This window comes from Gadus chalcogrammus, chromosome 5 (genome assembly GCF_026213295.1).
Source record: "Gadus chalcogrammus isolate NIFS_2021 chromosome 5, NIFS_Gcha_1.0, whole genome shotgun sequence".
Classification (NCBI taxonomy): Eukaryota; Metazoa; Chordata; class Actinopteri; order Gadiformes; family Gadidae; genus Gadus; species Gadus chalcogrammus.
The window spans coordinates 10,848,254-10,863,144 of NC_079416.1; the positions used below are offsets into that span (position 1 = coordinate 10,848,254).

General features: G+C 47.2%; 2 protein-coding genes across 2 annotated transcripts in view; one reads left to right on the forward strand and one right to left on the reverse strand.

Moving 5' to 3' along the window:
• LOC130382107 (coiled-coil domain-containing protein 9B) overlaps positions 1-6,556 on the forward strand; it is a 20,193-nt gene extending 13,637 nt beyond the window's left edge. The window contains exons 9-14 of the mRNA XM_056589716.1: positions 207-306; positions 1,177-1,210; positions 1,340-1,691; positions 2,451-2,792; positions 3,044-3,123; positions 3,864-6,556. Coding sequence (XP_056445691.1) covers positions 207-306; positions 1,177-1,210; positions 1,340-1,691; positions 2,451-2,792; positions 3,044-3,123; positions 3,864-3,890 — 935 coding nt within the window. The 3' untranslated portion in view covers positions 3,891-6,556. The remainder of the gene's footprint in view (positions 1-206; positions 307-1,176; positions 1,211-1,339; positions 1,692-2,450; positions 2,793-3,043; positions 3,124-3,863) is intronic.
• A 4,870-nt stretch (positions 6,557-11,426) lies between these two features.
• LOC130382527 (uncharacterized) lies at positions 11,427-13,627 on the reverse strand. The gene has a single exon (XM_056590334.1). It carries the CDS (start codon positions 13,213-13,215, stop codon positions 12,466-12,468), a length of 750 nt encoding a protein of 249 aa, XP_056446309.1. The 5' UTR covers positions 13,216-13,627; the 3' UTR covers positions 11,427-12,465.
• Between the last annotated feature and the right edge of the window lie 1,264 nt (positions 13,628-14,891).

Sequence of the window (14,891 nt, forward strand, 5' to 3'; positions counted from 1 at the left end):
CATACAATGGAAGCAGAAGATTTAATGTCGATCAAAAGCAAAGGTACCTTTTTCTTTCCAAAATGCTGCAGAATCAAACATCTACAAGACAGTATGTTTACGTCACAATGATATAGTACAGTCACTCAGATGGCCAGAGATCGCCTGAAATTCTTCTGCACTTCAATGTCCAAAGAGTTTCATGCCTTGTCCTTTTTCCGCCCTAGGCCCCGTGAGGGACAAAGTCAAAGACAAGGGCCCCAAAGGCGTTCCGGGGGTGAGCAGCAAAGCCCAGGGCGTGGACCGCCTGACAGGGCGGGCCCGGAGGTCAGTACCAAGCGCACCCTCGGCCCTCAGCAGCAGCCAGTATGGAAAACCATTCAAAAAGATCCCGTCCACCATCTGAATACCAAATGACTCGTCTTGCCATGCTCTCAGTGAAGCCCAGTGAAGACGCTACAGTTGAAGCGGATGTGGGAGATCTCCGTTTTTTCCCACATGCCCCCCCCCCCGGCCCTAAATTCCCCATTGCGTGTCATGAGACGTGACTGATGACTTAACCGTCTAAGCGGGCCCGCTGACTGCCTGCTAGCTCCCATCCACAGCGCTGGTGGACGGATGCTGCTGTCTTCCTGTGGGTAGAGACGGTCAGATATTTAATTGCTGAACGGAACATAAGCACTGTTTATGTTGTCTCCATCAACCCACAGGATCCCAAACAGAGAACACAAAAAAAAAGGGGCCAGCTGGAGACTGTATCTTAATGTTGTTCTCCGTAGCTATGGTGGCAGCCAAGCACATGGGGATTTCTACAGGGATTTGGGTTGTTAGGCTAGGATACTGTAACTAACGAGAAAATTTGTTAATTATGGCAGGAGAAAACTGCAGATTTCACAGGTGAGGGCAGCTGCAAGCAGATATGCACATTAACTATACTGCACATTTTCATGCACTTGCTATCTTAACAGCTGCCATACATCTCGTCTTCCATTACCAAAAAATGTATTTGTCTTTAACAGGACAGTATTTGTGTGATTGATGTGTCAATACATCCACTACCCTGTCATCTTTAACATGTCATCTTGAACTGATATCTTTAACATGGTAGAGTCAAACCCTGGAATGAGTTTATCAAGTGAGTGAGTGCATCATGCCAACGAGCGACACGTTTTCACTCAAACACACGTGTTTCCTCAGATGGGATGCCGACGAGGCAGGGGAGCCAGCGCAGGTGAGAGGTCAAACTTTCCTTCTCTAATTGAAATAGACGTGCACGGCATGACCTGGCCACCACTCACACCATCCTCATTTCATCTCTACGTCCATGTTCATCGTTAATCACTCGCTGTTCTTATCCTAGTCCACCGACACGAGCTTGGAAGAACTCCTGGAAGAACTCGATGCCTCGAGCGAGCCCGAAGATAAAGAGGAGGACGACGCCAATGATCAGGGTGGAGAGCGCAAAGACAGGGACCCCCCAAAGGGGAAGACGGTCCCCGGCCCAGAGGTGATCCCCTCCGGGGTGGTCGTGGGCGGTCCGGACTCTGAGGGGCCGGGGCGGAGCGGTGGGTCCCCCGCGGCTGGGGGTGGGCGGCCCCGGATGAAGAACGGGGCGGTCTCCTGCCCCAGAGGACCGGAGAAGAGGGTCCGCTTCTCCGAGGAGCTCATCAAGGGGGCGGAGCGCCCCACAGCCTCCAAGGGGCCCGCCCTCCCCCAACCCCCCCTCCCTCGAGAGGGGGGTGAGGTGGCTGTGGTGGGGGAGGCGAGGGAGGTGGGTGTGGTGGGGGAGGCGAGGGAGGTGCGTGTGGTGGTTGAAGTGGCTGAGGAGGGGGAAGTGGCTGAGATGGCTGAAGGGGTAGAGGTGGCTGAGAGGGGGGAGGTGGGTGAGACGGGGGAGGTGGGGGAGACGGGGGAGGTTGGTGAGAGGGGGGAGGTGGGTGAGAGGGGGGCGGTGGTTGAGACGGGGGAGGTGGGTGAGACGGGGGAGGTGGGTGAGAGGGGGGAGGTGGGTGAGACGGGGGAGGTGGGTGAGAGGGGGGAGGTGGGTGAGACGGGGGAGGTGGGTGAGACGGGGGAGGTTGGTGAGAAGGGGGAGGTGGGTGAGAGGGGGGAGGTGGTTGAGACGGGGGAGGTGGGTGAGAGGGGGGAGGTGGGTGAGACGGGGGAGGTGGGTGAGAGGGGGGAGGTGGGTGAGAGGGGGGAGGTGGGTGAGACGGGGGAGGTGGGTGAGACGGGGGAGGTGGGTGAGAGGGGGGAGGTGGGTGAGAGGGGGGAGGTGGGTGAGACGGGGGAGGTGGGTGAGACGGGGGAGGTGGGTGAGAGGGGGGAGGTGGGTGAGACGGGGGAGGTGGGTGAGAGGGGGGAGGTGGGTGAGACGGGGGAGGTGGCAGAGGTGGGGGAGAGGGGGGAGGTGGGTGAGAGGGGGGAGGTGGCAGAGGTGGGGGAGAGGGGGGAGGTGATAGAGGTGGCAGAGGTGGGGAAGGCTTCATCTTCCGGCAGAAGAACCCACCGGGAGTCTGCCGATCCCCAGGGGGTGGTTCAGAGTCCTGCTCCGGGACCCACCGACGGAGCGCAGCCTGTTGTCCCGCAGCCTGTTGTCCCGCAGCCTGTTGTCCCGCAGCCTGTTGTCCCGCAGCCTGTTGTCCCGCAGCCTGTTGTCCCGCAGCCTGTTGTCCCGCAGCAGGTCCCCTCCCTGAAGGAACTTGGAGAACAGAGCAGCGACGCCGCCCCTGAGCAGTGTGGGGGGTGTCGTCCGGAGAGCCCAGAGGGACCCACCCAACACGCCAAGTGCAATATCAGCAACAGGAACACAGGTAGACATATCAGATGACTTTAATTTAATCCAATCCAATCTTATCTAATCTAATTGAATCTAATCTAATTCAATTCAATTAATAAAAAGTAAAGGTTTTCAGGACAGCAGCAGTACGTTAAAACACAGAAAACAGAATTGTACAGAAACGTAGCGTGACGTCATTGGTCACTGCATTGGCGTCGATTAGGGCCTTGCACATGGGCAATGGGAATGTACTTCATTTGTCCGTTGTTGATTTATTTTTAACAGAGGAGCGCATAGAAGGTCTCTCCGTGCTGAGCTTGGAGTCGAGGGACACGTGTTCAAAAGCCGCCACCAACACTGACAAGGTGAGTGAAATAGTATTGCGTGACGTCAGCATAACACTGGGTTAATACGGAACTAAAGGGATCTCTTCTCATCTCATCAGCTATTTGAAGAAGCTTGAGTAGTGTGGCAATCATCACAACGGCCCCAAACGATATATTTCCAATCTAGAGCAGTGGGGGGAGGAGAATGAGTTCAAGTGGCCTCCCATCCTCCAGACTCACTGAATAGGATGTGCGTCTCAGTAGGTTATGAGGACAGAAAGGTTTTCCAGTGGCAAAACTTAAGCATGTTACTAACAGCTTGGTTGTATATTTATTCTAACACTTTCAGTGAGTCGCAGTGCAGATGGAATACATTGGGAAATTACTATCCCCTAAAAATGTAAACAAACCAGCATGGTTTCGCATGGGGATTTTTAAGGGAAGAAGCCTCTACCATTCGTCAACTTAGACAACTTACTGCTCCTTAGTGCTCAAGCACTAAGCTGAGAACCCAGGTGCCATCCATCAAGTCTGCAAGGGCTCTTCAGGGCTGAGGGTGGCCAATAGCATTAGGGCCAGGTTCAATTGGTTTCCAAAATACTAATTTGTCATATCAACCAATCACTATGAACCCAAGGTCACTTGTTTGTGTGAGTGGTAGAAAAGCATGCACACTTGATCCAAGCATACACACTCAATATTTATATTGAGCGTGTAGTCATTGATCCAGTGCCTCTTCAACATATCCATTAAATATGCTTATTGTTTTTGTCTTGCAGGCAAGAGAGAACGGGAAAATTGTCTGAGGCGATTTCTGAAATAAAAAAACTGCAACCAAAACACAGTGTTGACATCGAAGACTTACCCAGCTGGAGTTTAAAACTTTTACTTCCTGTTTGCCTTTTATTTATCTTTTCTATTGCTTTGTGAAGTTGCCATTGTGCTGGGCTGTGTGTGTGTGTCCCAATCGTTGCGTGAGCACAGCATTGTTGGCAATCTCACACGTTTGCTACAGTACCCTTATTAATAACTTCAACAAAATGCCAAGTGGCCATTGATCAGCAAGTTAAGACAAAGGTCACCTTGCAATACTATAGGGGTCAAGGTTAAAATAGGCTCCCATCACTAATATCCTGGATGGTGATGATAGGTAAACACATGGGAGCCTATGTTATGAGGCCCTGCCACTCGGAGCTAAACATCTTAATTTGAACAAAGGAACGGAAGAGCGTTTACTGGAAAGAAATCTTCCCCTCGTTTTGCTTCCAAGCACTTTAATGACGAGTATTGTCATAATATACACTGTGTTCGAATGCTGTTTACTTGCAAGATTTATGAATGTGTCTTTTGTTTACATTTTAAGGAGTTTTTTTTGGTGGGGGTTTCTGCACCACTTCTTGGTGGGATGTTCAGTGGTATTTTGTATAAATACGAAAGTATTCATAGGTTAAGATCTGCACATCTACACAATATCCAAGTTGCACACATTTAACACTGTAGAATCCAGATTTTTTTTTTCCAACATCGTTTTTTAAGGAACAACATGAAGTCTTTCAAAGTCCTTCGGTGACTTTAACCAAGACCTGACTTGGTAATTCACTCATGAAGGGTGAATTACCTTTCTGTATATCTATACAAGTTTTCTAACAAGGATTTTAAATGTTAATATTACGTTTGAATCGTCTTTTGTATTGTGTTACTACAAAGCTAAGCAGCCTTGCAAGACAACTCGCAACGGCTCAACTTGTCCAATCGGGGCGCATGGTTGTTGCCAATCAACGTCAGTGTTTAGAGGTCACTAGCAGAAGCTTATAGCCTAAAGTAGCAACCTTCCATATAATACTGCTTAACTTCCCTGAACAACACCAATATTTTGCACTAGTGTACTTCTCAGTACATCATGACTTGGCATCAGCAGCTTCAAAAGGCCTCCTTTGATCAATCATGAGGACTATCCCTCTAGTAAGGGCAATGGAAACTTGATACAATAATAATATTTTAATGTAAGGGTAGGCACTTTTTATTCATATCTGTTGAGATTCTCTTTACATCCGGAAAGCAATCAATAAATCAAATGCTGTGACGAAAAAATACGAAAATCTTCAAAAAGAAGCCTGTCCAATCATTTTATTCGGCCCGAATGAAATGATTGGATGGCATACCCATCAATCTACCTACTAGCCAGCAACCTGCACACAATCTGCCCGCCCACCCATTGCGCATAACCAGAGTTGTCCACGAGGCTTTTGAGAGAGGGCTTGAGGAGTGGGATTTTTCTCGTTTGACGCTTTCAAATTCAAGCTTACTCTGGCTGCTCTCTCAAAACTGCCTACCCCACCATTAACACTAAATAGTACTCTCACGATAACCTTTAAACATGATGGGTGTAAAAGCCAGATCGAGTCTCAGTGTTTGAAGAAAGCCTTGCTCTGCTTCTAAGTTGAATTCTAATGTGTTCACGTGTCGCAGAGTGGGGTTGATAGTGATTCATTTGCACAGCACATGCTAATTGCTTTCGTATTGCGGGCTCGAAAGGGGTCTCGCTTTTCTGCCTTAATTTACATAGACTAAAGACATGAAACATTTCAAGGCTAATGAGAGCCACCACATGAACTGAACAAGCGGAATTGGTTAGTGTTTTTTATATTGGGCCCCAAACGCGTTGGTTGTCTTTTGTAATCGTTAGTGATAACTATTGCGTTTTAAGCCATTGTTGTTCTTATAGATTGAATGTGCCTTACATATAAGTTTCTCCAAATGAGGAAGAGGAAAAACGTTATGGTAACACCATACAGTAATCTGTACTAGCATAGTGACAGTGCACTATTGTTATTTCTGATTGTATTTAATGGCCTTTTCATATGGAAACCTGAATGTTAGAAACTAGGATTCTGCAAACAGTTTTAACAATGTTACATGTTGTGTTTCGATTCTGTAAAGATTTATTTATTATCATGTAATATACATTTTTTACCATAGCACTTGACAATAATGAATACAATTCACGTCACTTTAGTGATAACATAGTATAGTTTATGTCACTGTTTACCAGATCAATAATATGCTCTTAGATACAGCAAGGGTCTATAATCGACAGCCTTTTGAATATGTAGTGTGCAAAGCAGCGGTCAGAGTCATTCCATTTCTCCGTAGAGAAGTATGGTATTTGAAGGGTTGCATGATCAAGTATGTGAACTGGGTGTACTGCTGTGAGTACTGTCAACGTTTAGGTTCAGGTAACGTTCTTTAACACATGGAACACAGACTATTGCACTGTGTAATACATGCTGATGTCCAACATTTTCTGAAGTCCTTTTGGATATCTTTAGTGAAGGCCATCTAGAATGTGATTAATCAGTTTGTCGACAATGCAAGGATCAGTTCTCTCATAAATGATTCATTCATGAGATGGGTCGGTACTGCGAAGCCCAGTTTAGGGTTGTAGGTGATTGTTTAAGAAGGTTTTGCTTCAGGTAGATCTTCTCTATCCTAATGGCAGATTTGAATGGTCTGATCATTTTTTGGGAAGGATGGTTCTGATTGGACGGAGACTTCCCCGCTCTTTGTTCTTGTAGGATAAAGGAAGGCACTGGTTCATGTTTGTTTTATTTGATGCGCACTAGTGAACTGTTGCATTTACCTGTGTATGTAATGTCAATAGAGCTGTTTTCGCAGTGTTTTTTCTCTTTAAATGAAAGAAAAGCTCTTGTACGTGAAACATCTGTGTGCGATTGTACATATAAAACGATTGAGTGGTGGGATACAGCGCATTAATAAAAGGCTTTCTGTATTTTAGACATGACCTGACTTCCTTTTTTTGTCTCGCAACATCATCATTCACCCCCATTAACCCCACGCCATCACCACACACCTACACACACACATACACACACTTCTTTGTTGTTCCTTTATGTCACTGATGGGGCTTTGCAATTACAGCCCAGATGTCTGAGAGTGAGTGGCTCCGGGCCTGAACTCTCAGGGACCTCCGGCGGGTACACAACAAAACAAAAGGGCCCAGTATTGGCAGAGAGAGAGGCACAGATAAGGAGAGCAGGGTAGCAACCAAAGACTGAGGAGAGAACAGAGACACTGGCAGCAGCAGCAGCAGTAGCGGCGAATCATCCATCATCAACAGTGAGTTGCTGCGAGACCTGCAAGACCCTGTTAAAGCAAGGTGGCCGTGTTGCAATCATGTCTGATTAATTTCTTTATTTTCAGAGGGGCCCGCTCCCCACAGGCCCGTCGCACGCAAAATGATCCCTCCCTTGCCGACGGCAACTCCCCCAAGAGGGGCTTTTAATTCTCTCCTCCTAGGGGGGGGGGGGGGGGAGGCTTCTGTCATTAGAGAGAGAGAGAGAGAGAGAGAGAGAGAGAGAGAGAGAGAGAGAGAGAGAGAGAGAGAGAGGGAGAGAGAGAGAGAGAGCGAGAGAGAGGGAGAGAAAAGAGTGTTACAAACAACTTCACTTAATTCTGTACCGCACTGCCCTAGTATTGTTCAAAATGATTTGGCACTCAATCATTGAGATATCATGAAATTTCTCATTTGGATCAAAGGCAATGAATGTCTTCATGGAGAAAGGTTTCCCCGAGCTGCTTTTAAATGGTGCTGCGGGAGGAACCTTTGAGAGGCTCAGGCAGACTTTGCTTGCTTGGTGTTTTCATTTGTGTTTTCAAATGACTATTTTATCAGTCTATGGTGTAGTGGAGCATGAGAGAGACAGCAAGTTTTCAATGCAGATAAACTGTATACACTATATTGAATACTATATATATATATATATGATACTGGTTCACAGTAGTTTCCCACACACAAACATACACCTGCGTGTATGCGTGTGCTTGGGTGTGTATTTGCGTGCATGTGCATATAGTGTGTGTGCATGTGCATGCGTCTCGATTCAACGTGCCCCAGAAGCAATCCCCCTCTTCCAATAGCATTAAACCTTTTAACGCTTCACTCGGGTCGGTGAGCGCTAATGCTTGGAGTGTGTGAGGGAGCAGTACATTACGGTGGGCGTAGGAGATAATCCCTGAGGGCCCCGGGATGGAGGGATTGAAGTGCAGCAGCAGGGCAGCATTATGTCACCTCCGCACCTCAGTGAGAGCGGTCGGACTCACCAAGCAAAAGGTGTTGTGTCTCTCTCTCTCTCTCTCTCTCTCGACCCTTCGGCCTCAACAGCACAGCGCCGTGAGACGATGCCGAGGTTGTCTGTTTGTTCGCTTGAAGCTCGGCGGGAAGTAAAGGCTCACTTAAGAATCACCAAAAAACAAAACTCAAACCCATTGAAAGAAACCTCTCCAAAGCGGAGCTATCACTCCCAGCTCTTGGCCTGTGACACTTCCGTCCGACCGAAGCACTACCGCTGAAGCTGGTGAAACGCTCAGCGCGCGCCGTCCTATTTATGGAGTAACTGCCGTGTGGTTTTGAGGCCTCATTTGTCATGCACTCCCGCCGATCGATGTACTATTCCAGCTCACCCATCGGCGATGCTTCCTCTGAAAACTGTTTAACTCCAAGATTACACAAACCACGCAATCTGTTGGTTTTAAATCATCATTGTTTATCGACTATATAGGTCAAATCAAAAAGGAAGCTCTCTGTCTCGCTCTCTCCTCTCCCCTGTGACCTTGGCAGAAGGTCACAGGAGACAGGGCAGACGAGACGGACGAGGGGCCGTCGGCAGACCCCCAGGGCTCCGATGATGATCACACCGTGCGTCATCTCCCCCTCATGGCCGTCTCCATCCGCCCAGGATGTGACAGCCACGCCTTCGGCAGCTGGCCCCGGCACAGAGACAGAGCCCTGGGGGAGAGGGGGGAGAGGGGGGAGAGGAGGAGGGCTGACCGGGCATCACCTTGCTTACCGTCATATAACCTCCCTGGTTGCCCTACCAACCCAGTCCACTGTAGATGAATGCTGTTAGCAGTATAATGTATTTTGTATATATACTGTAATTATATATATTTCGTTTTATTATCTATATTTTTAGTATTTCTTCGTTCATTCTGATTATGTGCAGACCTCAATATCGTTGATGATTATCATTATTGGTTATTTATTGATTTATTGACCTTGGAAGTTCCAGTAAGACATACTTCCTGGGCCTGGTTTCATTGTTGATCATGTGACATGACAACAAGACGTTTCTACACGATGGTGGCTTGAGAATTGATCTCTCCGTGCACGCCCGTGTATTCAGGGGAAAGGCACCCTGGAGAACTAATCTCTCGCCAACACCTGCGTCCACGGAACCGTTCTATGCAGCAATGATGAATTCATAAACTCCTTCACACACAGGCTAACTCACTCTCTCACTAACCCACAGGCTCACTCTCTCACTCCCAGCGATTGATTGATTGACGGGAGTGTTCTGAGATTAAGAAATAAAACTCCACCAAAACGCTATTTGGTTATAATCTCCATAATCTCTTATTTAATGTAACACGTCTGATAACGGAAGCGTAATGGCCAGTGATGGCGCATACTGTGTGCCGTTTCAGCTTTTTGTAATATGCCGTCATTTTGTACCGTTTTGAAACCGTGTTAATATTTGATGTTTTTTTACACCTTCGTTTTCATATATGAGTATACTTTCATGCCTCAGGCCTGGTTTATAGGTCTGTTCAGAATGGTTTCATGCATTGTTCTGTCTGAAGAATGAAATCTCTCACAAAAAAGCTGTTCCCCATATTATTTATATTTCTCAGAGCAAGCTAGTTCAATATAAACCCGCATAAATCATATAGGTTCATATTGTAATATCCATACTAATGGCTTCGATTCACATCAATTTGACTAAAAGCTTGCACAGACCCATCCTCGCAACTGGAAGCCCTAGAGTTGGCGCTTCAATGTGCAGGATTTGGCTCGCACATTTTCTTCCTCTCTCTCCCCTCGGATTTCTCATCTGCTATTGCTAATCTCAAGAGGCCATCGATAACATAAAATAAATCCAGGGGTCACAAAGTCTGAAGTAGTTGCTTGACATCCCCCCCTTTTCCCCCTTTCCATTAGCAGGTCAGCGGTGAGGTGCATCTTCCACATTTGAGTCAATAACTCCAGGGTCGTTAGTCACTGGAGGTCATTCATCATGACACGCGAGAAGGGAGACGCTGGCTGAGAGCATGTCTTTTAAGGACATGGTGGAGTGGCCGCTGCAGCCCTGGACTAATTTGCCATGATGTTCTACACCACCCCCAGCACCCCCAGCACCACCACACATCTGTTGTCTGGTATGATCAGGGGAACTGGTTTTCATCCCTAATGGAAAAACATCCTGTTTATCTCAACAGAGAATCTCTGGGTAAAGAGGTCAGAATCGATGACCCCACACCAACGTCAGTACTGATGGTATGTTGGGCACTACGTGGTTGTGATCTCAACGGGGGGTAACCACTATGAACACTGAGGCATTAAAGACATCTTAGGACTGAAACGCTTTAAACAAGTAACGCTCTTCACCACTGCAGCATGCACCAAGCGAGCTTCATCTTCCTTCCATGAGAACGTTGGATCAAAATAGAACCAAGCGGTATTGTGTAATGTGTTCCTCTCCTCTCCTTTACACACGCACGCACACTCATGCAAACACACACACACACACACACACACACACACACACACACACACACACACACACACACACACACTCATGCAAACACACACACACACACACACACACACACACACACACACACACACACACACACACACACACACACACACACACACACACATACACACACACACACACACACACAGTATCAACAGAGCCTGAAAATCGATTCACCTCCCTCTTACACACACACACGCACGCACGCACGCACGCACACAGAGGCAGCACATTGTTCAAGTATGAACAAACAACCTGTGTTTTTAGGTCACACTTCCCATCCTTGATCATTCACCGCATGTGACTGCTTAGAGTGAACCCCCTTCCCCTTTATTAACCAGGGACATTCCCTTTGCTCTTAATGACACACACAAACACACACACACACATGAACACACGCACACACACATGAACACACGCACACACACACACACACACACACACACACACACACACACACACACACACACACACACACACACACACACACACACACACACACACACACACACACACACACACACACACACACAGATTCGTTTTTTGATTAAATGCCAAACTTGACGGTTGCCCCTTAAACAGACTTCTTTTTTTTCAAGCATTGATTTAACTTATCTTCAAATTCCCTCCAATCAATTATGGGCAGCAGACAGTGGAATTTGATGCCAGCAGTGGGACGTAAACAGATAACCTTTGGCTGTGAATCCTACTGTTACTTTCAGAAACGGTAACACAACCTTTAAAAAAAGGAAAACGAAAAAGACAGTTGTATCTATTATGGCTTCATTAATAGTTAGAAATGCATGAATCACATTTGTCACATGTTACTTTTTAATATACCCGTATTCTATAAGTCATGGAAAGAAATCACTTTATAATTGATGTTTATTTGTACCTTGGTTTATGGACATACCTATACTTGCGTACATACTGCTGAATTAATAGAAAGATTCTAATTACACTAAAATGTCATCCGCCCAAAAAAGGTGGGACACCTGCCTTTTGTACAATAACACAACACATTTCTATGGTCATATGCACATACCTGAGTGTTACTTAATTATGCAGGTTGTCCCGTGTCCCAATATTATTCATATCTTCCCATTAAATACAATTAAGCCTATTGAATATTGATTGAGACCATTCAATAAATGGGAACATTGATTAGCGTTGCAAAGATTGCAGTTAAAACAATCTTGAATCCTACATTCTACCGGACCAAAACGTGTCTAGCAGTAGTGTTGGTCATACAGTATAGACGGGCGATATAATCCAAAGCTGCAGTAGGTTGGTCACATGTTATAGATTTAAGGCATACTGGCCCAACGGAGAACGCAAGGTGATAGGAAGGGGAGTATGAACTATTATTCCTTTGAGAAAGTCCTGCTTCAAGTCTTATCCGTTTGGGGCTGGGGGGGGCTGGGGGGGGTTCAAAGAATAAAACGTCTGCAACTCTTGCATGAAGCCTGTGCAATTCAGCATTAATGGCGCTCAACAAAAAAGAGTTTGAAAAAAGAATAAACAAAAACAAATGAAAAACACAACCAGTGACCGACCTGCGGCATTGAGTCTGTGAAACACTTCTTGTTGGACCCTTTAGTGTGTGTGTGTGTGTGTGTGTGTGTGTGTGTGTGTGTGTGTGTGTGTGTGTGTGTGTGTGTGTGTTCGTTTGTGTGTCTGTCTATGTGTGTGTGTGTGTGTGTGTGTGTGTGTGTGTGTGTGTGTGTGTGTGTGTGTGTGTGTGTGGGTAGCCGTGGAGGCCTCATCACTCTCCTCCACGCAGGACAGGACGCTTGGTCGTGGAGGCGGCCTTGACCGGAGAAACGGTGCGAGCAGCTGCAGCATTCTCGGTCCCCTGCTCAGCATTACGTTTGCTATTCGCACCATCAACATCCCTCTCGTCCCCCTCGTCGAACATGGCGTCCGTCGGCGAGCTGTACAGAGGCTGTGATTTATGTCTTTCTTTGCCCACAGACGAGTCTGATTTGTCCGCCGCAGCAGCAGCAGCAGCAGCAGCAGCAGCTCGGGGGGTCGTGTAGAGACCGTCCACGTCCTGAGCCGAGTGCGGGCTTTCCGCTCGACCGGCGTCCGGTGAGCCACCCGTTGCGCCCTCCCCTCTGCTGTCCCACTGAAACGTGTGGCTCTGAGACAGCGACCGCTGCTGTGTGTCATTGAGATATAAAAGCTCTGTCTGTGTAGAGTTCACCTCTGTGACGTTTTTGCTCGTGGAGATATTAGAGGAGATGTTTGCGCTGGAGGTGGTGGGGAAGGTGGTGGTGACCCCCGATATCCCAGGCTTACCCCCAGAGGAGGACGAGCTGGTGGGCTTCCATATCAAGCTGTAATAAATGGCTAGAATTATGGCTGCTAAGGACACAGACAACACATATGCAAACACAGTGGCTAGTCTCACCCATTTCTTATTGGTCTTAGCAGCCATCTTAGCCTTTTTGTCCCCCGTGTAAGTAGCGGGTTTGCCCCTCTCCATATTGGGCATGAAGTCCCGCTCTCTCATATTGCCCCTGTTTTTACCGCGATGTTCCACCACCCCGTCCGTCTTGAAGCCTTAATATGGATCCACAATCCAAAGAGAATGAATGACGCAAAAAAGAAACAAACACCTTCAGCGGCGAAATAACCGTTGCTTTTTTGGAGGGGTTAACTGGATTTGCTGTGAAAGTGTGCTGAGCCTAATCAACGGTGCCTGTGCAGCATTGCGAATCATCGTAGCCTTCATCAAGCATCCATTCGGGATGTCGCGCGTCCCACGGTCAAGGTAGTTGCATCCTCTCGCGACCGCATCCAGGGGTTGGAAGGAGGGAAAAAAAAGAACAAGCTGTTTTTCGGCCCTCGGCAGATATCCCCAGTGTTAGGAATAGACAACATGTATCAAAAACGATGAAGTGAGATCATATACGACACACAACTGTCCGTCCTTCCAGCAAATGAAGTGGCTGGCTCATCTAAAAATACAGGAGAGGGGGGCGGGAGCTAGGCTCTTAAAGCAGCAGCAGCAGCTGCCTGCAGCAGCAGCAGCACTGAACCCCCCCACACACACACACACACACGCACGCACGCACGCACGCGCACGCACGCACGCGCGCACACACACACACACACACACACACACACACACACACTTACACACGCATGCATACACACATGCACACACTTGCATACACACATGCATAAACACATGGATACACACGCACACACATGCATACACACATGCACACATTCGCTCGCACACACACACACACACACACACACACACACACACATACACACACACACAATCACACAAACGCATCTCAATGTGTTATTGACGCTGCAAACGGTATGAACGTGGATTGTTTAACAGATGACACTGCCTCCTTGTATGTTTTCTCGTTTTCTTTCAACCAGCCATAAGACATGCATGCACAATTCTTGGATGTGATTTTAGTGGATGGTTGGTCCAGTGGTTTTCAGGACAAGCCAGCTGCCTCCAACCGGATTCATTTTCAATGTTTAGTCCCCGTTCTAGCACCAAGGACAGCGGTAAGTGTCTGGGCCCCTAGAGCGGTGTGAGGGCGCAGGTGTAGGGCCCGGGGGATGGGTCTACTTTAAATGGGCTACGCCAAAGCAATCACATGGTCAATGTAGCAGAGCTCATGGCCAATGTGCGGAACTGAGCTAATTCTGTATTGGTGCAGGAGCAGTTTGGCTTAAATAAATGGACCATGAACTATACCATTGTGGACCTTTGACCCTTCAAAGGGTTCATTGCTCTTCTGGGCAGATACTGGAAGGGAAAAACTACAACTGACAATAAAGACGACCAATAATGCATCTTAAATCAAATTGTCTGACAATGATTATCCCTCTGAAGGCAGCCATCACAGTATTGTGTTTTCATTGCATATTGTGGCAATAATAAATATGTGTGATAATCTATATATCTTAAGTAGGTTTATGTAATAGCAGCAAATTAGACTGAATAATGATTGAATCTGAGAAACAGCCTTCAGTGGTTTGGTAATATTGTCTATAGCAATTATATTGATAAGGTTGCTTACACTCAGCCATAACCCTACTCAACCCTAACCCTAACCCTATAACTACATAGGTCAATATAAGTCATCTATCCATCCAGCTAGCCACCCAGTGAACCGACTCCTCCAGCCTGAGGGTCCACCGTGATCTCTCGGC

Excerpts from the sequence above, each read along its gene's own strand:
- LOC130382527 (XM_056590334.1), bottom strand. The coding sequence starts at position 13,215 with ATGAGAGAGCGGGACTTCATGCCCAATATGGAGAGGGGCAAACCCGCT.